Source organism: Pongo abelii, chromosome 21 (genome assembly GCF_028885655.2).
Source record: "Pongo abelii isolate AG06213 chromosome 21, NHGRI_mPonAbe1-v2.0_pri, whole genome shotgun sequence".
NCBI classification, from domain to species: Eukaryota; Metazoa; Chordata; class Mammalia; order Primates; family Hominidae; genus Pongo; species Pongo abelii.
Window position 1 is genome coordinate 423241 of NC_072006.2, and position 17388 is coordinate 440628.

At 38.0% G+C, this 17388-nt stretch overlaps 1 protein-coding gene across 6 annotated transcripts in view; it reads left to right on the forward strand.

Moving 5' to 3' along the window:
• The window catches only part of MCM8 (minichromosome maintenance 8 homologous recombination repair factor), a 45511-nt gene that overhangs the window by 547 nt on the left and 27576 nt on the right, over window positions 1-17388 (forward strand). For 3 of the 6 annotated variants that reach the window (XM_024238744.3, XM_063720667.1, XM_024238745.3), the window contains exons 2-10: window positions 903-1055; window positions 1316-1420; window positions 3491-3573; window positions 3985-4131; window positions 6075-6178; window positions 7475-7673; window positions 11898-11983; window positions 16052-16203; window positions 16448-16643. In XM_024238744.3, coding sequence (XP_024094512.2) covers window positions 908-1055; window positions 1316-1420; window positions 3491-3573; window positions 3985-4131; window positions 6075-6178; window positions 7475-7673; window positions 11898-11983; window positions 16052-16203; window positions 16448-16643 — 1220 coding nt within the window. In that variant the 5' untranslated portion in view covers window positions 903-907. Of the gene's footprint in view, window positions 1-902; window positions 1060-1315; window positions 1421-3490; window positions 3574-3984; window positions 4132-6074; window positions 6179-7474; window positions 7674-11897; window positions 11984-16051; window positions 16204-16447; window positions 16644-17388 lie in introns of those variants that run through there. The other 3 variants (XM_024238746.3, XM_063720666.1, XM_054541562.2) reach the window with 2 other exon arrangements.

Sequence of the window (17388 nt, forward strand, 5' to 3'; positions counted from 1 at the left end):
AGGCCTACCTCTTAACGTTTTTTTGAATTTGTTACTATTCTCAGCATATTGTCTCGTTTGAGAAGGGTATGGCACGCAGCGTTGTTGAAGGAGCGCCTCAGCTTGGGAGCCTGAAAGTTTTATCTCTGTACTGTCAACAAACAACTTTGATCTTGATCAGTTTGTTTAATTTCTTTGAGCATCAGTTTCATAATGTGTAATGCCTAATTATTGGAGCCCTGTCATGCCGTTAAATCGTGAACTTTCTAGTTACTATCCTGTTTTATTAACTAAACCCCTTTTAAGTAAGGATTTGGATAGATTATTTGATAAGGAATTGCACTGCAGTGTACAGGTATATCTTTATTTACTTGTATACTTAGGATATGAATCATTTTTAAGTAGACTTGTATTTTAAAAGAACAGTTTTGGATTTACAGAAAAATTGCACAAAAAGTGGATGTGACACTGCAGGATTGACTGTATGTAAGAAGCTATGATGATGTATCCCTAGTGTCTCACAGGCCAGAATTATGTTCATCCTGTCCTGCCCTATAATAATAAGTCTCAAATACTGCAAATAAGTTTTCATAGAGTTAATTACCTGTCCTATTTTCATTTCTGTAATGGGGACTTGTAAACAGGTACAGTACCGGTCCTTATTTTTAACCTATGAGCGTCTAGTATACGTAAACCATATTTAACAGTTATTAAACTATTGTGGTATACCTTAAAAAGCGATAGAGATTAGAAACTTAACTGCAGAATATTTGGGTCTTGTATCATAGCTGTACAACTTTGCAAGCCTGTTTGCTAGTCTTGAACCTAGAATACATTAATTTTTCCCTTTTTATTAATACATTTTTAGGAGCACTATTTTCCTTACAGTTTTGGTGAAGACCTTTTTAATATCTATCTTTTAGGAGAGATGAATGGGGAGTATAGAGGCAGAGGATTTGGACGAGGAAGATTTCAAAGCTGGAAAAGGGGAAGAGGTGGTGGGAACTTATCGGGAAAATGGAGAGAAAGAGAACACAGACCTGATCTGAGTAAAACCACAGGAAAACGTGCTGCTGGTAGGTGAGGTCAATGATTGTTCAATTTTTTTCACTTAATGAAGGAAGCAATTCACGTCTATCATACAAGGCGGTTTGTCTTATACTTCGGTTTGTCTTTTATTTCATGCTACTCCTTAATATTTGAACATTGATGTCCCAGATTCTTACTAAAACCTCTAATTTGGATACTCTATTAATGAGAGTCTCATTTGGAAAGAGAAGCATATTGGAAAAATGTTCACTCTGTTTCTACTAACCTAGTATTTTATTTTTTTCAGAACAAACCCCACAGTTTTTGCTTTCAACAAAGACCCCACAGTCAATGCAGTCAACATTGGATCGATTCATACCATATAAAGGCTGGAAGCTTTATTTCTCTGAAGGTAGGGTTTAAAAAGTACAAAAAAGCACCATAAATCATATTTTCTTAACTTGTGTTTGGATGCTACATCTTGTATTACTGTAATTCACTTACTGACATATACCTGCTTTAATCTTAGTTCACCCAAACAATTAAATGATGTTTATGTTTCAAAAGCATTTTAGACTTTATATCAGTCAGGAAAGCAGAAACCATACTAGGTATTTCAAAAAGGGGATTTAATACAAGAAATTGGATATGAAAATGGAAGACTGAAAGAGCAGAAAGGAAATATTGAGGTAACCCCCCAGAAAGTAGTAATTCAGGAAGCAGCAGCCATCCTTATGGCTAAGAGAGTAAAAGAAGTTCTGAGGTTACCAGACTGTGGGGATTCAAAGGTTGGAGAGGTCACAGCATAGCTGTTATTTTGACTTTTGAGGGGCACCCTACAAAGCTATGCTTGGACTTCTGAAGGCTACCTTACAGAGCTGTGCTTAGACCACTAAGGCAAATGAAGCTGGTTGCCACTGGTAACTGAGGGGGCATGACTCAGTGGTGCTTGGAACTGGAGGCTAGCACTATCTTTATCTTCTGCAGCTGCAGAGATGCTGAAAAGAATTGGAAACAAGAATAAATTCCTTTCTCTCTTTCTGCCACCTTCCAGTCTCTAAAGTGCCTTCAATTGGCAGAATTTAAAGAGAATCTGAGACATGTAGGGTACAGATCTGAATTATAGCATTGCAGAGCAGGAAGTAGAACAGTGGGCTTGAAATCAAGGGACAGTAACAAATACAGCTTTGTGTAGAAACACAGGTAAGGAATCTCCCTTTGATAATTAGGAATACCAGTTAACCTACATCAGTCTGTATAGGTGCAGGGAACTTGTGCTGTTAAAATACCCATTTGTTTCTTATGTCTCATGAGGGGTGTGCGTGTGCGTACTTTTGTTTTGTTTTGTTTTGTTTTGTTTTTTTGAGACGGAGTCTTGCTCTGTCGCCCAGGCTGGAGTGCAGTGGCGCGATCTCGGCTCACTGCAAGCTCTGCCTCCCAGGTTCACGCCATTCTCCTGCCTCAGCCTCCCGCGTAGCTGGGACTACAGGCGCCCGCCACCATGCCCAGCTAATTTTTTCTGTTTTTAGTAGAGACGGGGTTTCACTGTGTTAGCCAGGATGGTCTCGATTTCCTGACCTCGTGATCCGCCCACCTCGGCCTCCCAAAGTGCCGGGATTACAGGCGTGAGCCACCGCGCCCAGCCGCGTACTTTTTTTTAAAAAAACTAGACTATTGAGGTCCAGGACCCTCCCTGCCCCATACCAGGCACGCAGTAGTCATTTTGTGAATGAATGGAGTACTTTACAAATGTTTTCTTTATTGGAAATCAGTTCGTTTTTTTCCATCAATAGAATCTGTTTCATGAATGATCTTTTGTTCCTTTAGGATGTATTAGCCACGAGCACTCACATTGCTGCCCTAGCAGATAGCTCAGAACACTATAAGTGATCTTTGGACAGTCCTAAAGATGGAGTTCAAGAGGTGCCTTAGCCTTCACCATCTGTACTTCCAAACTACTTTATTGTACTGTTCTTCTGTGAGAGACATATTTGAAAATGTAGAACTTTAGAGTGTTTTTAAAAAAAAAAAAAAAAAAAAGCTTTTCAGTTTTGCCACCAGGGTCAAGTGTTGGTCTGTCTGCTGATCTCCGGAAAGACTGTGATTGTCTTCAGCTCTGTCAGAGTAAGAGCTTAGTTTATGTGTCTGGCTTTGGCTTTATTATAATTTTTAGTTTAGGCTTATTGTCTAAATTATCTGAACTAACATGTCCTATTAGGTGTCAAAGATGCAAAACAAAGCTTCCCAGATAGTGGGGCTCTTAGAGAGAGAGAGTTTCTGTCCGCATTTCACATTATGCAAACCTAAATTTGTTTTAGAATCTGAAGTTTACATTCTATACCAGTTCTTATATGAATGTAATCAAAATACAAAGCAATTAGAAAAAAATCATCTACCATGTATATAGTGCTGCTTTTGTCTCATGAAAAATATGCATGTACATGTGTGATTATTTGTGCTAATGCCATATTTGTTGGATTAGTTTACAGCGATAGCTCTCCTTTGATTGAGAAGATTCAAGCATTTGAAAAATTTTTCACAAGGCATATTGATTTGTATGACAAGGTAAGATTCCTCTACAGCAAAGCTACTGGTCATGTGCCATCTTACCAATGTATTTGAGGTACTTGTGATTATGATCATAGGCACTGGAGTCAGACTTCCTTGGTTCAGACCTCAGTTCTGCCACTTACCTGCGGTATGGACTTTGATTAATTACTTCTCTGTGCCTCAGTTTTCTTTCATTTGGAGATAGAGGTATAAATACCTACCTCAAAGGATTGTTAAGAGACAGCAATAAGTTAATATATTTAAAATACCAGAACCATGCTTGGCACAAAGCTTATACTTATGTCGTACTTACCATTATCACATATAAACATTGTATGCTTTCTCAAAGTGTATAATAGAATGCTCAGTTAATGGTAATTGACTACAGAAAAGCAATTATTGTTTTCATATTTTTGTATTTTATAGGATGAAATAGAAAGAAAGGGAAGTATTTTGGTGGATTTTAAAGAACTGACAGAAGGTGAAGTAACTAACTTGATACCAGATATAGCAAATGAACTAAGAGATGCACCTGAGAAAACCTTGGCTTGCATGGGTTTGGCAATACATCAGGTGACTATTTGTCTTATGCATACTTTTGTCTAAACTTTTTTAATGTTTGCACACACATGTATACCTTGTCTAAGTTTAAAGGAAGATTTTACAGTGATTGTACTTTCTATAAGAGATACTTAGCTTTTACGAAAAGATGTTGGCTAGAACTGAGAGGTTGCAGTTCCGTTCTGAAAGATACCATTCATTCTATATACAACAGCTTATCTAAATGAAATATTTACTTCCAACTTACTTGGATTTGCTTAATCTTGCTAAAGATTGTGCAGAAATTAAACCTTGCTTTCAAGAAGTTATACAATCTCATAGGGAAGATAAAACAAGGAATCATGGTGTTATCAGTTATGAACTTAGAGCAAAAAAGAGCAACCTTAGATTTAGGTTCTGTGGCATGAGGCAAACCACTGAGTGTCCCTGTATATCAAATGTAAATAACAATTTGTACTGTGCTTGCCTGAGTTTTTTTTCGGGGTCAGGTAATACAACAGATATGAAAACATTTTTAACTTTTTAAATTTTTAAAATTTATTTTTTATTTATTTTTTTGAGATGGAGTTTCACTTTGTTGCCAGGCTGTAGTGCAGTGGCATGATCTCCGCTCACTGCAACCTCTGCCTCCCGGGTTCAAGTGATTCTCTTGTCTCAGCCTCCCGAGTGGCTGGGACTACAGGTGTGCACCACCATGCTCAGCTAAGTTTTGGATTTTTAGTAGAGACAGGGTTTCACCACGTTGGCCAGGATGGTCTCGATCTCTTGATCTTGTGATCCGCCTGCCTCGGCTTCATAAAGTGCTAGGATTACAGGCATGAGCCACCTTGCCCGGCCAAAAACATTTTTTAGGCTAGCAAACAGATACATGCTTCAAGGTAATGAGTAGCAAATCTCAGGACAGGCATACACAAAGTGCTGGGGCATTCAGAGGGGCATTCTCCTCCCTCTTGCATGTGCTGTCCATTCAACATAGAATCCCCTTCCCTTCACATGGACAGATTATTTGGGCCTAGCTCAGTTGTCTCTCTGTAAAACCTTTCTCATGACCACTTTTCAAAACTTGCATGGTATTTTGTCTGTACATCTTTATGGTCCTTATGACAATTACAGCTGTATATATAAATCTTATTTTGCCTCTTAGGTTGCCAGCAAACTGCTGTGTACAAGTGGTATTAAATGTTTGTTTGTTGTTTATTTATTTATTTATTTATTTTGAAATGGAGTTTTGCTCTTGTTGCCCAGGCTGGAGTGCAATGGTGTGATCTTGGCTCACTGCAACCTCTGCCTCCTGGGTTTAAGTGATTCTTCTGCCTCCCGGGTTTAGGTGATTCTCCTGCCTGAGCCTCCCAAGTAGCTGGGATTATAGGCATGCACCGCCATGCTTGGCTAATTTTTGTATTTTAGTAGAGATGGGGTTTCACCATGTTGGTCGGGCTGGTCTCAAACTCCTGACCTCAGGTGATCCACCCACTTCGGCTTCCCAAAGTGCTGGGATAACAGGTGTGAGCCACCACGCCCAGTCTGTTTATATTATTTAATGTTAAATGCCAAGGGAGTGAGTATTAGGTACTTTAAAGGTCATTTTTATTTTCTGTGTCTTTATTGATCAGTGAATGTAGAGAAATAGGAATGCATTTTTTTTTTTTTAATTAGTATCAAGAGGTGATGGTTTTGGGGACTAATATAAGGGCCTTTAATGTTAGGTTTAGTTGGGACAGAAAGTAGCAGACTGGGATGCTGGAGTTTTTCAGCACAGGGACAGCAAAATCCAAAGTAAAACATCCACTATAAAGTAAGTAGTCATAATTAAATATTAGATTTTTAAAGGGCTGTTAAATTTTTGTTTTTATTGTGTTTCTGTCCATAAACTTTATATTCTCTATAAAAATAGAGTTCTGTATAAAGAGGATATTTTGTTTTCCAACTTCACAGTAAATGTCTGTCCTGTTTAGGTGTTAACTAAGGACCTTGAAAGGCATGCAGCTGAGTTACAAGCCCAGGAAGGGTTGTCTAGTGATGGAGAAACAATGGTAAATGTGCCACATATTCATGCAAGGTGAGGAATTTGATGTATTAAAGTATTACTTAGAATGGGACATTGACGGCCATTTAAGAATGAAAATGCTCATTTTATAAAAATGAGGAAATCAGTAAAAAGGACATCAGTTCCTTGCCATCTCATTGATCGTCACAATGAAATAAACTCATTGAAAATTATTCAAAGACATCATGACAGATACTTCCTAAATAAGGAAGAAAATGTTGATTTCCTAACCTGCAGATTTTTGTAAACATTGGTTTTGGATGTGAACTTATCAAGACCTGCTGTGTAAGTTTAATAATCCATGTATGGGTTGAGTATCCCTAATCTGAAAATCTGAACTCTAAAATGCTCCAGAATTCAAAACTTTGAGCCCTGACACGACACTGAAAGGAAATGTTCATTGGAGCACTTCAGATTTTTGGATTAGAGATACTCAATTAGTAATATTGCAAATATTTGGAAGTCCAAAAATTCCAAAATACTTCTGGTTCCAGGCATTTTGGATAAGGGATATACTCAGTCTGTAATACACTAAGTGTTTTTTGTTAAATTATTAGGTTTCTGTTAGATACAAGGGAATAATGAAATTATTTTGTTTTTCTTGAATTCATCTTTAAGATTTTAAATTCATTAGAAGAATTCATTATAAGGTAATCATCAGAGTTTTGTTTTTCTTTTCCAGAACTTATAGAAGACAATTTCCTAGCAGTTCTTTAAAAAGAACTTAGAAACCCAAAGGTTTTTGAATCTGTAGATTTTCCTTTTGGCATTATTTTTTTCCTTAAATTTTTTTTTCTTTTTTCCTTGAGAACAGCCTATGAGACAAGAAGAAAAAGGAAGATTTAGTGTTGTTTCTTTTTAAGAATGGTTTGGCCGGGCACGGTGGCTCACGCCTGTAATCCCAGCACTGGGAGTCCGAGGCGGGCGGATCACGAGGTCAAGAGATCGAGACCATCCTGGCCAACATGGTGAAACCCCGTCTCTACTAAAAATACAAAAATTAGCTGGGTGTGGTGGCACGCACCTGTAGTCCCAGCTACTCGGGAGACTGAGGCAGGAGAATCACTTGAACCTGGGAGGCAGAGGTTGCAGTGAGCCGAGATGGCACCGTTGCACTCCAGCCTGGCGACAGAGCGAGACTCCGTCTCAAGAAAGCAAAACAAAACAAGAATGGTTTAATTCTTGTGATATTTCTGATATATCGAAAGGATGATTTGGTTTGAGAATTCCATAGTTGCTCCTAAAAGGAACTTGTGAAAATATAAAAAACATCAACTTTCTGTTCATTACTTCCTGTTTTGTCTTTAGGGTGTACAACTATGAGCCTTTGACACAGCTCAAGAATGTCCGAGCAAATTACTATGGAAAATACGTTGCTCTAAGAGGGACAGTGGTTCGTGTCAGTAATATAAAGCCTCTTTGCACCAAGATGGCTTTTCTTTGTGCTGCATGTGGAGAAGTTCAGAGTTTTCCTCTTCCAGATGGAAAATACAGTCTTCCCACAAAGGTAATACGTTCTTTAACTGCTTCTTTATTTATCTTGGTAAAGAAGGCAAATCAGAATACAGAAAACATTTCCCAGTGTTTCTGAACACAGAGCTTATTTTTATTTTTTATTTTCAATTTTCTGCTTTTATATGAAATACTTCAGGGTAAGAAAAGTATAGAAATAAATAAAACATTCCACTACTCATCACCCTGAATTTACATTTTTCAGCTCCGGACACGTTTTTTAATGATATAAAGCATTACTGGCACAATTAGTGTCTGTTTTTTACCCTTTACCTATACCATTCCCAGGGATGATCATTATCCTGAAGTTATTATAATATGCATCCCTTCCATTCATATTTCTGTTGACTTCTAGGTATACGCACCAAGTTTTTTTTTTCCCTTTATTTCTTCTACTATTTAGAAGTGATGGGTTTTTAAAAATCTTTATTAGCCTTTATTAAACTGGATTTTAAAACTATAGAAAAGTGCAGAGAATAATGTAATTAACATTTATCTACTCTATGATTTGGCAAATATTAATATTTTGTTATTTTAGCTTAATTTGTAACAAAAATATGGTTATATAAAGTTGAAGTCTCTGTTCTCAGTTTTATTCCCTTTATTTGCTCCCCAGATGCAACCACTATGCTGAAATTGGCATGTATTCTTTAAGTTTACATTTTTATTCTTGACTACATATGTAGAGTTAGTTTTTTGTATTGTGTTTACGTAAATGGTATCCTGAATGTAACATGCAGCTGTTTTTTTACTTGGTGATTTTGAAGTTCTACCTATTTTAATACATACCGAATTCTTTCATTTTTACTATTGTGAAGTGTTGCTTTAAATAAATAGCCACTATTTATCCATTTTCCTGGAGGTAGACAATTGTGCTCTTTCCAGTTTTTTATAATAACAAATGGTACTACAGAGAACATTCTTGTACATGTCTCCTTAGCAGAGGAATACTAAGTTGTAGGCTGTACTTTTTTTTTTTTCTTTTAAGAGACGGAGTCTCGCTCTGTTGCCCGGGCTGGAGTGCAGTGGCGCGATCTTGGCTCACCACAACCTCCGCCTCTTGGGTTCAAGCAGTTCTCCTGCCTCAGCCTCTTGAGTAGCTGGGACTACAGGCACGTGCCACCATGTCTGGCTAATTTTTGTATTTTTGGTAGAGACAGGGTTTCACTATGTTGGCCAGGCTGGTCTCAAACTCCTGACCTCGTGATCCGCCTGCCTCAGCCTCCCAAAGTGCTGGGATTGGCCGGCTGTACTTATTTTTAACTGTGTTAGATGTTACCAGATTACTTTCCAGAGTATTGTTCCCAACTTAAATCTTTGCTGGTAGTGTTAAGCAGTTACCATTTCTCTGTATTTTCATTAACACTTGGTATTGTTAGACTTGTACATTTTTGACAGTTTGGTAGGTGTAAATAATACTGCATTTATAACGTGAATTTTTCTGATTTCTGTTGTGGTTGAGCATCTTTTCATATCTTTACTGGCCATTCAGTTTCTTTCTTTATTGAATTTTCTATTTATATCTAATGTTCATTTTCCTGTTTATTGGTTTATTCTTTAATTTTGTTTTTTAGAGATGGGGTCTCATTCTGTTGCCCAGGCTGGAGTGTAGTGACATGATCATAGCTCATTACAACCTTGAACTCCTGGGCTCAAGTGATCTTCCCATCTCAGCTTCCCATGTAGCTGGGACTACAGGTGCCAGCCACTGTGCCTGGTTCTATTAGTTTATTGATAGGAGTTCTTTATACATTCTAGATACTAATTATTGTTGATTATATACATTAGATACTTTCTCCCAGTCTTTGGTTTGTCTTTTAACTTTGTGGGTTTTTTTGTTGTGCAGTTTTACATTTTGACATGATCAAATTGTTGTCTTTGCCTCCATAATTTATATATTTTATGCTCTGCTTAAGAAGCCGTTCTTCGGCTGGGCTTGGTGGCTCATGCCTGTAATCTCAGCACTTTGGGAGGCCAAGGCGGTCAGATCACCTGAGGTCAGGAGTTCAAGACCAGCCTGACCAACAGGGAGAAACCCCATCTCTACTAAAAATACAAAATTAGCCAGGCATGGTGGCACATGCCTGTAATCCCAGCTACTCGGGAGGCTGAGGCTGGAGAATCGCTTGAACCCAAGAGGCAGAGGTTGCAGTGAGCCGAGATCACGCCATTGCACTCCAGCTTGGGCAATAAGAGTGAAACTCCGCCTCAAAAAATACATAAATAAATAAGAAGCCCTTTTCACTCAAGCATTATAAACATATTTCCTACATTGCTTCTAAGAATCCTAAGTTTTGTTTTTTATCTTTAGATCTTTTGTCCGTCTGGAATTTAAGCCATTGGTGAATGGCATAAAACTAGGGATTTAAGCTGGGCATGGTGGCATACGCCTGTAGTCTCAACTACTCAGTAGTCTGAGGCAGGAGGATCGCTTGAGCCCTGGAGTTTGAGACTAGCCTGGGCAGCATAGTGAGACCCCCATCTCTTAAAAAAACAAACTAGTGATCTGATTTTTAGGTGAAAAGCTATTTATCCTGACACCATTTATTAATTAAGCCCTGTTACCATGGATATATAATGTTTCCTCGGTGGTACCTAGAGTCATCTTTATCACCATTGGGCTTTAATAAATTTAACGTTTGCTAAATTTTTGCTCATGTGAAGGGTTGAATTCTTAGTGAGGTAAATAATCCCTTGAAGAATTAAAAAGGGAAACATAAGATGTTTACGTTTGAAATTCCTAAGGCTTCTTTCTCTTACTGGAAGAAGAGGGTATGTGAGATTCAGCTATTGGTTCTGAATAATCAGTGGTGTTGATAGGTGGGTTTCATCTGGTGTTTGTCTTGGCTTAAGGTTCAAGGTATAACCTTTAGCTCGGAGGCCAGAATTTAAATCCTGATTTAAACCAGATATTTTCTTCCTTTTATTTTGAAGACGGGGTCTCACTCTGTCACCCAGGCTGGAGTGCAGTGGCATGAATACAGCTCACTGCAGCCTCAACCTCCTTAAATCAGATATTTTCTAGACAGTATTTGTTCAGGATATTTTCATGCCCTCTAATAAATTAGGTAGTAGCATTGACTCATGAGTGATGTCGTGAAGAGGTCCTCCATTTGTCTGAACTGTGGGGCTTTGAAGTGACAGAAAGATGGCTGTTTCAGTTGATCTCTATTCTAGCCACTATTGCTGCATAACACATCACTCCAAAACTCAGTGGCCGAAAATAAAGCCAATCATTTTATTAGTTCTCATGATTTCTGTGGATCAGGAGTTTGGAAGAACTACTCAACTGGCTAGTTCTCGCTCCAGGCCTCTCATGGAGTTGTAGTCAGATGGTGGCTGGAGTACAGCAAGGTGGCTGGGGGCTGGCCAGGCATCTTCTTCTCCATGTGGCTGTGTGGGCTAGTTTGGGCTTCTTGCACACAGTATAGCAGCTCAGGGCACTCAGTCTGCTTATATGGCTGCTGACAGCTTCAAGTCAAGAAGTGCAGTTGGTAGGCAGAAATGGCCTTTCCTTTTGTGAGCTAGTCTCAGAAGTTGTGCAACATCACTGTGTCACATTCTGTTGGTTACAAAGTGAGTCACAAGCCTTTTCAAATTCCAGGAGAAGGAATTAGCCTTCATTTATTAATGGAGGAGTAGCAAGGTTCTAAAAAGGCTTGAAGATAAATATTGTTGCGATCATATTTGGCAAATACAGTCTGCCACAGTCTGAATTTATAAATGCTTCTTGAGATCCAAACACCAAACAAGTGCCTGTGTGGTATAATAAATATTACACTCTACAGAAAGTGCAAAAGGAGCCTAGATGAGAAAGCTGGGGATTAAAGAAAACTCTGGAAAGCCTTTTGAAAAGGAGAGGATTGGCATTGGGCATGTGGGACAGAATGAGAGGGTTGTTGAAGGAGCGAGAGGTGGCATGGGCACAGAGGAAACAATAAGTGCTTTGTGTGGGAGGCAAGCAAAGCACCTTGCATACCCATAGCAGGATAAGAACAGTAAGTAAGAAGGATCAATTGGAAAGTGCCTCAAAAGCTCTCGATATTAAATTGTTGCAGGAGGAAATAGAAAGTCATTAATCTCTCAGTGGATTTTACTTTACTAGCATCCTGAGACCAACTTTTAAAACAATATTAAATGAAATGTTTTAACTGAATTTTCCTGAGGTGTGATTATAGTTTATCAAAATCTGAATGTGAATTACTTTTGTTTCATTCAGTGTCCTGTGCCTGTGTGTCGAGGCAGGTCATTTACTGCTCTCCGCGGCTCTCCTCTCACAGTTACAATGGACTGGCAGTCAATCAAGTAAGCAATCAGACTGTTACATAAAAGGCAGGCTTTAGATGTCACACTGTTGAGAAAATCCATAATTTTACTGTATTACATTGTACGTTTTATCTAAATGACAAAGTGTATAATAGTGTATAATAGATGGTTTATTTGATGAAGAGTTTGTATGTTAAAATAATTTTCTTTTTTTTTGAGACGGAGTCTTGCTCTGTCGCCCAGGCTGCAGTGCAGTGGCATGATCTTGGCTCACTGCAAGCTCCCCCTCTGGGTTCATGCCACTCTCCTGCCTCAGCCTCCTGAGTAGCTGGGACTACAGGTGCCCGCCACCATGCCTGGCTAATTTTTTTGTATTTTTAGTAGAGGTTTAGTTTAGAGGTTTCACCGTGTTAGCCAGGATGGTCTTGATTTCCTGACCTCGTGATCCGCCCGCCTCAGCCTCCCAAAGTGCTGGGATTACAGGCGTGAGCCACCACTCCTGGCCTAAATAATTGTCTTTATTTGAAATTTATTCTCTGTCAGATTCCAGAAAGGATTCATTATGCAAATATTGTGTCCTACTGAGAAATAGTTGATTTTATATCTCAATTATGTGATTAATTGAACTGAATATAGGCCATAAGCAAAGCTGTATGATTCATTCCATATTGAGCTGTGATAGAAATAATGTTGTTTTGAAGTTTTCAGATAAAGACTTCCTTTGAAATGGCATGTTTTATTTTATGTTCTCAATGTTGCAATGGGGCATTTTACTATAGGGTTTTTTAATAGCTTTTTTTTTTTTTTTGTGAGTCAGAGTTTTTTTTGTGTGTGTATCTTTTATCCCATAATTGATTACATTTTTCTAGCTGTAAATCTATAGCTCATCCCGAAATATAAAATAATGAATGGTTTTGAAGTTAGTGCTCTCTAGGAAACCTGGCTGAAATGAGATGGTCCTAAGAACTAAGAACCTAGGGAAAAGATAAGATAATCTGCTGCTAACTGCTTCACCCTCTTCTTCCCTGAAAAATTAAGACCAACATATATAATAATTAATTGTACTATAGTGAGATCTTTACAAACACCCCATTTTATAAAAGAGGAAATGGTTAAGACTCTTGAGTATGATTGTGTGGCCTATGAGTATAGTAGAGCCTGATTTCCAACCCAGTCTGTGGGACTTTTACCACTTATGAGGGACAAAGGGTTAGTCTGGAGGTATTAAGTTATTTCAGTTGATTATTCAGTCACTTACAGATCAAACTTCTTGTTCTACTCTTTCCTCCCTTCTCACTACTGCACTTGACTCATCTTAAAAAAGTGGGTGTGGGGGGGTGAATTGATTGTGAAGTGGTGAGTGATCTTGGAGCAAGGTTTGAAGTCGTGCAGGTTAGGTGGTTGCCAGTGCCTGGCCCATGACCTGAAAAACATTGAGAGGTAGTCTAGATGTATGATGAATGTATTCCAAAGTTATTATTTTAATGTTCAACGATTGTAGGTAAATTAATTATTAAGTAAAAAAAGCTTTAATGTAATAACATGTGCATGTTTTTAAAAAATCAGTGTGGAAAGGCACAGTCCCCACAACTTGCTGTTACATTATACATAACTTTAGATACCATTCTTGTGTGTCTTTCTTCCTTCGCTTTACTGCAGTCATTCTATGTGAGCTGAGGACATTAGAAACATACTTGTTCTTTTATCTTCTAGACTTTCTCAGTTCCGACATTACTTTAAATTGTCAAGGTTTACCTTTTGTCTTCTAATTATAATTGTCTTCCAGAGTTTATTTATAGGTCATGTCTAACAAAAACAATAAACAGGCATTTACATTTTTATGTTAATAAAAATGCCTGATATGGCATTCCCCGGGATAAATAATATGAGCTTCTGACTTCTCCCTCTGTCTTTTCTACTCCTACTTGCGTCCTCAGTAGTCGAAGCCGGTGCTGGAACTGGCTGGACAGTTTATCCCCCGTTAGCAAAAAACCTAGCACATGCAGGAGCCTCTGTGGATCTGACCATCTTCGTGTTCCACTGTCTCTTCCATTTTAGGGGCCATTAACTTTATTACCACAATAATTAACATAAAACCTCCAGCTTTGTCCCAATATCAAACACCCCTTTTCGTCTGGTAAGTCTTTATTACGGTGGTCCTTCTACTCCTTTCCCTTCCCATTTTATTGACATAAAAATGTAAATATAGCGCAACAAAGAACCAAGTGAATGATCAAATGCCAAGCAAAGGAGATGTAATTTATGTCACTGGGTTTTGTTTTGTTGGTTTTTACCCCTTAAATGAAAATGACTCAAGCATCAAATTATCTTGTCTTATACTCTGCTAGTTATTTGGAATTATCCCACATTTTAGCATGCATCATATTTGGACTGTAACTTTGTCATTTAGTACTTTATTTTTCCTAAGGTTTCTAAGTGCTGGTTTTACTTCTTAGAGTATGCCTGTACCATTTCACCATAATTTTCCATTCTCTCTTCAATATACTATGGAATACGTGGAATCCACCTTTTATTCTTAAAAAACAAAAACAAAAAAACATACCTTCCTTCTGCTTGAGTCTGGATCAGTAGTTCTCCAGACCTGCATTACTGCTTCATCCTAGGATCTTGCTTCATTGCATTTTTTCTAAGGAATATTCCCAAGTAAATTTTCAGGAAGTATACAGGACAGGTAAAAAGTTCTAAGCACTTGCATGTCTGAAAATGTCTTTATTTGGATCTTAGTCTGGCTAAGAGTTTGCCAGCTATTGAAGTCTATTTGGTTTTAATTTTCTCTGCTGTTTATGAGAGGTCTGGTGCTCATCTGATTCTCATTCCTTTGAGGACTGGACTTTTCCTCCTCTTTGTAACCATTTTGTCTATCATGCTATGAAACAGTGAAAGTGTATCTAGTTGTCTCTATCCTGCTTGATTGGCAGGATCTTTTGTCTTCAACTTTAGAATATCTGACTGTTTTCTCAGCTTCTTATCAGATGCATTCCTTGGATTATTTGTTTTAACTTTTTCCTCACTCTTTCATTTTCTTTGTTCTGTTTTCTAGATTTCTTTGGCTTTTTCTTACATCTTCTCTACAAATGCTTGATTTTTATATACATGCTTTAAATTTTCTTGATTTTGTACTTGTTTCCCCATAGTTCCCTTTTTATAGTGGCTTATTCCTGTTTTATCATGGCAATATTTTCTCAAAACTCTTAGGCAGTTTTTTGTTTTTAATGCTCCCTGAATTATTGCCATTTAGATTTCAAATGTCTGATGAGGAATGAGAAAGTATTTGAAGTAGGTAGGATAGGTTTCCTTTGCAATTTTTTAGGTAGTAGTTTTTTCTCACAAGACTTTACCTCTGAATACAAAGATAGGGGTTTGGGCTATCAGATTTTGCTTTATGAATGTGTTTTTCAATTGGAATTGGGTTTCTCAAATGGTAGAATGAAGAGTCTTTATTCTGAAGCTCTGATATTCTCACTGCACAGTTTAGCTCCCTTCACAGAGGGGATGGGTTTGTTTCCTTAGAACAGTGCTCTGGTTTTTGCCAGATGATAAAGTACGCATTCTTCCCCTACCCACCTGTCCACTCACCTTCTCCAAAAATTCTCAACAGCTATTCCATGACTTGTCTTTCTACTGATTACCGTTTTCTTCCAGCCATCTACTCCTGCTCTCCATTCCTGCCACATCCAACTTGGAAGCTTCTCTGGGGCTCTGCTAAGAACATTGGGTCCCACTTTTCTTGTATGCCTATAGCTTTTGCCCATGTGTATTCTGGACTTCATTTTGTTTTATCCATCAATACTTTACCATTTGCTGTTTTCAAAAATTTCATTAGTATCTCATTTGCTGATGATACCTCTACATACCCCCAAATTTTTAGTGACTGATTTTGGTGGACATTTTGGAGGGAGGCTAGGCAAATACATATGTTCATTTGGCTATCTTGAATTGGAAACTGCTGAAGTAATTTTAGATATACCATTAAACTGTTAATAAGCAAATCTGCTTTTATGTTCCTCAGCATCATGTGAACCCTGAATAGTTAATATCTTGCAGAAACCATCAGTATTCTAACTGAAAACTATTTAAACTTTTTAGAATCCAGGAGTTGATGTCTGATGATCAGAGAGAAGCAGGTCGGATTCCACGAACAATAGAATGTGAGCTTGTTCATGATCTTGTGGATAGCTGTGTCCCGGGAGACACAGTGACTATTACTGGAATTGTCAAAGTCTCAAATGCTGAAGAAGGTATGGTACAACTCTTTTCATTATTTGTCTCTCAATAATGATTCGTCAACATTCATCTTTTCTAAGATGCTCCTGAACCTCAAATAATTTGAGGAATTTCTTGTTGCTTACATAAGATGAAACATTCCCTTTAAAAAAAAAACATATATTTGTAGCTCCCTATGACTTTGTTTTACATTCTAGTTGAGTCATTGTAGGGAAAATGAAAATGCCAACTATTGTATTTAATACTTTTAATTTATAGGTTCTCGAAATAAGAATGACAAGTGTATGTTCCTTTTGTATATTGAAGCAAATTCTATTAGTAATAGCAAAGGACAGAAAACAAAGACTTCTGAGGATGGGTGTAAACATGGAATGTTGATGGAGTTCTCACTTAAAGACCTTTATGCCATCCAAGAGATTCAAGCTGAAGAAAACCTGTTTAAACTCATTGTCAAGTATGTATGCTGTCATTTGAAATTTTATTACATAGATGCACGTTGGGGGTTCTCTTGGCTACAGGTAACAAAAAACTAGTCAAAATGGTCAGCAAACTACAGTCCATGTACCAAATCCAGCACTCCATCCACTTGAGTATGGCCTATGAATTAAGAATGATTTTTATATTTTTTAATGGTTGAAATAAATTAAAAGAATATTTCACAACACATGAACTTATAGGAAATTCAGATTTCAACTGGATGTGGTGGCTCACGCCACCACATCCCAGCACTTTGGGAGGCCGAGGCAGACAGATCACTTGAGGTCGGGAGTTCGAGACCAGCCTGGCCAACATGGTGAAACCCTGTGTCTACTAAAAATACAAAAATTGGCCGGGCGTGGTGGCAGGCACCTGTAATCCTAGCTACTCGGGAGGCTGAAGCAGGAGAATCACTTGAACCCGGGAGATGGAGATTGCAGTGAGCCAAGATCGTGCCATTGCACTCCAGCCTGGGCAACAAGAGTGAAACTCTGTCTTAAAAAAAAAAAGAAATTCAGATTTCAGTGTCCATAAATAAAGTTCTATTGAACATAGCCACACTCATTCATTTACATAGTGTGCTGCTTTTGTGCTACAGTGGCAGAGTTGAATAGTTGTGACAGAGAAGATATATATGGCTCGTATATTTTTGCTTTATCCTTTTATAGAAAAAATTTGCTGATCTCTGGTTTAAACAATACAGAATATTTACTATCTTATAC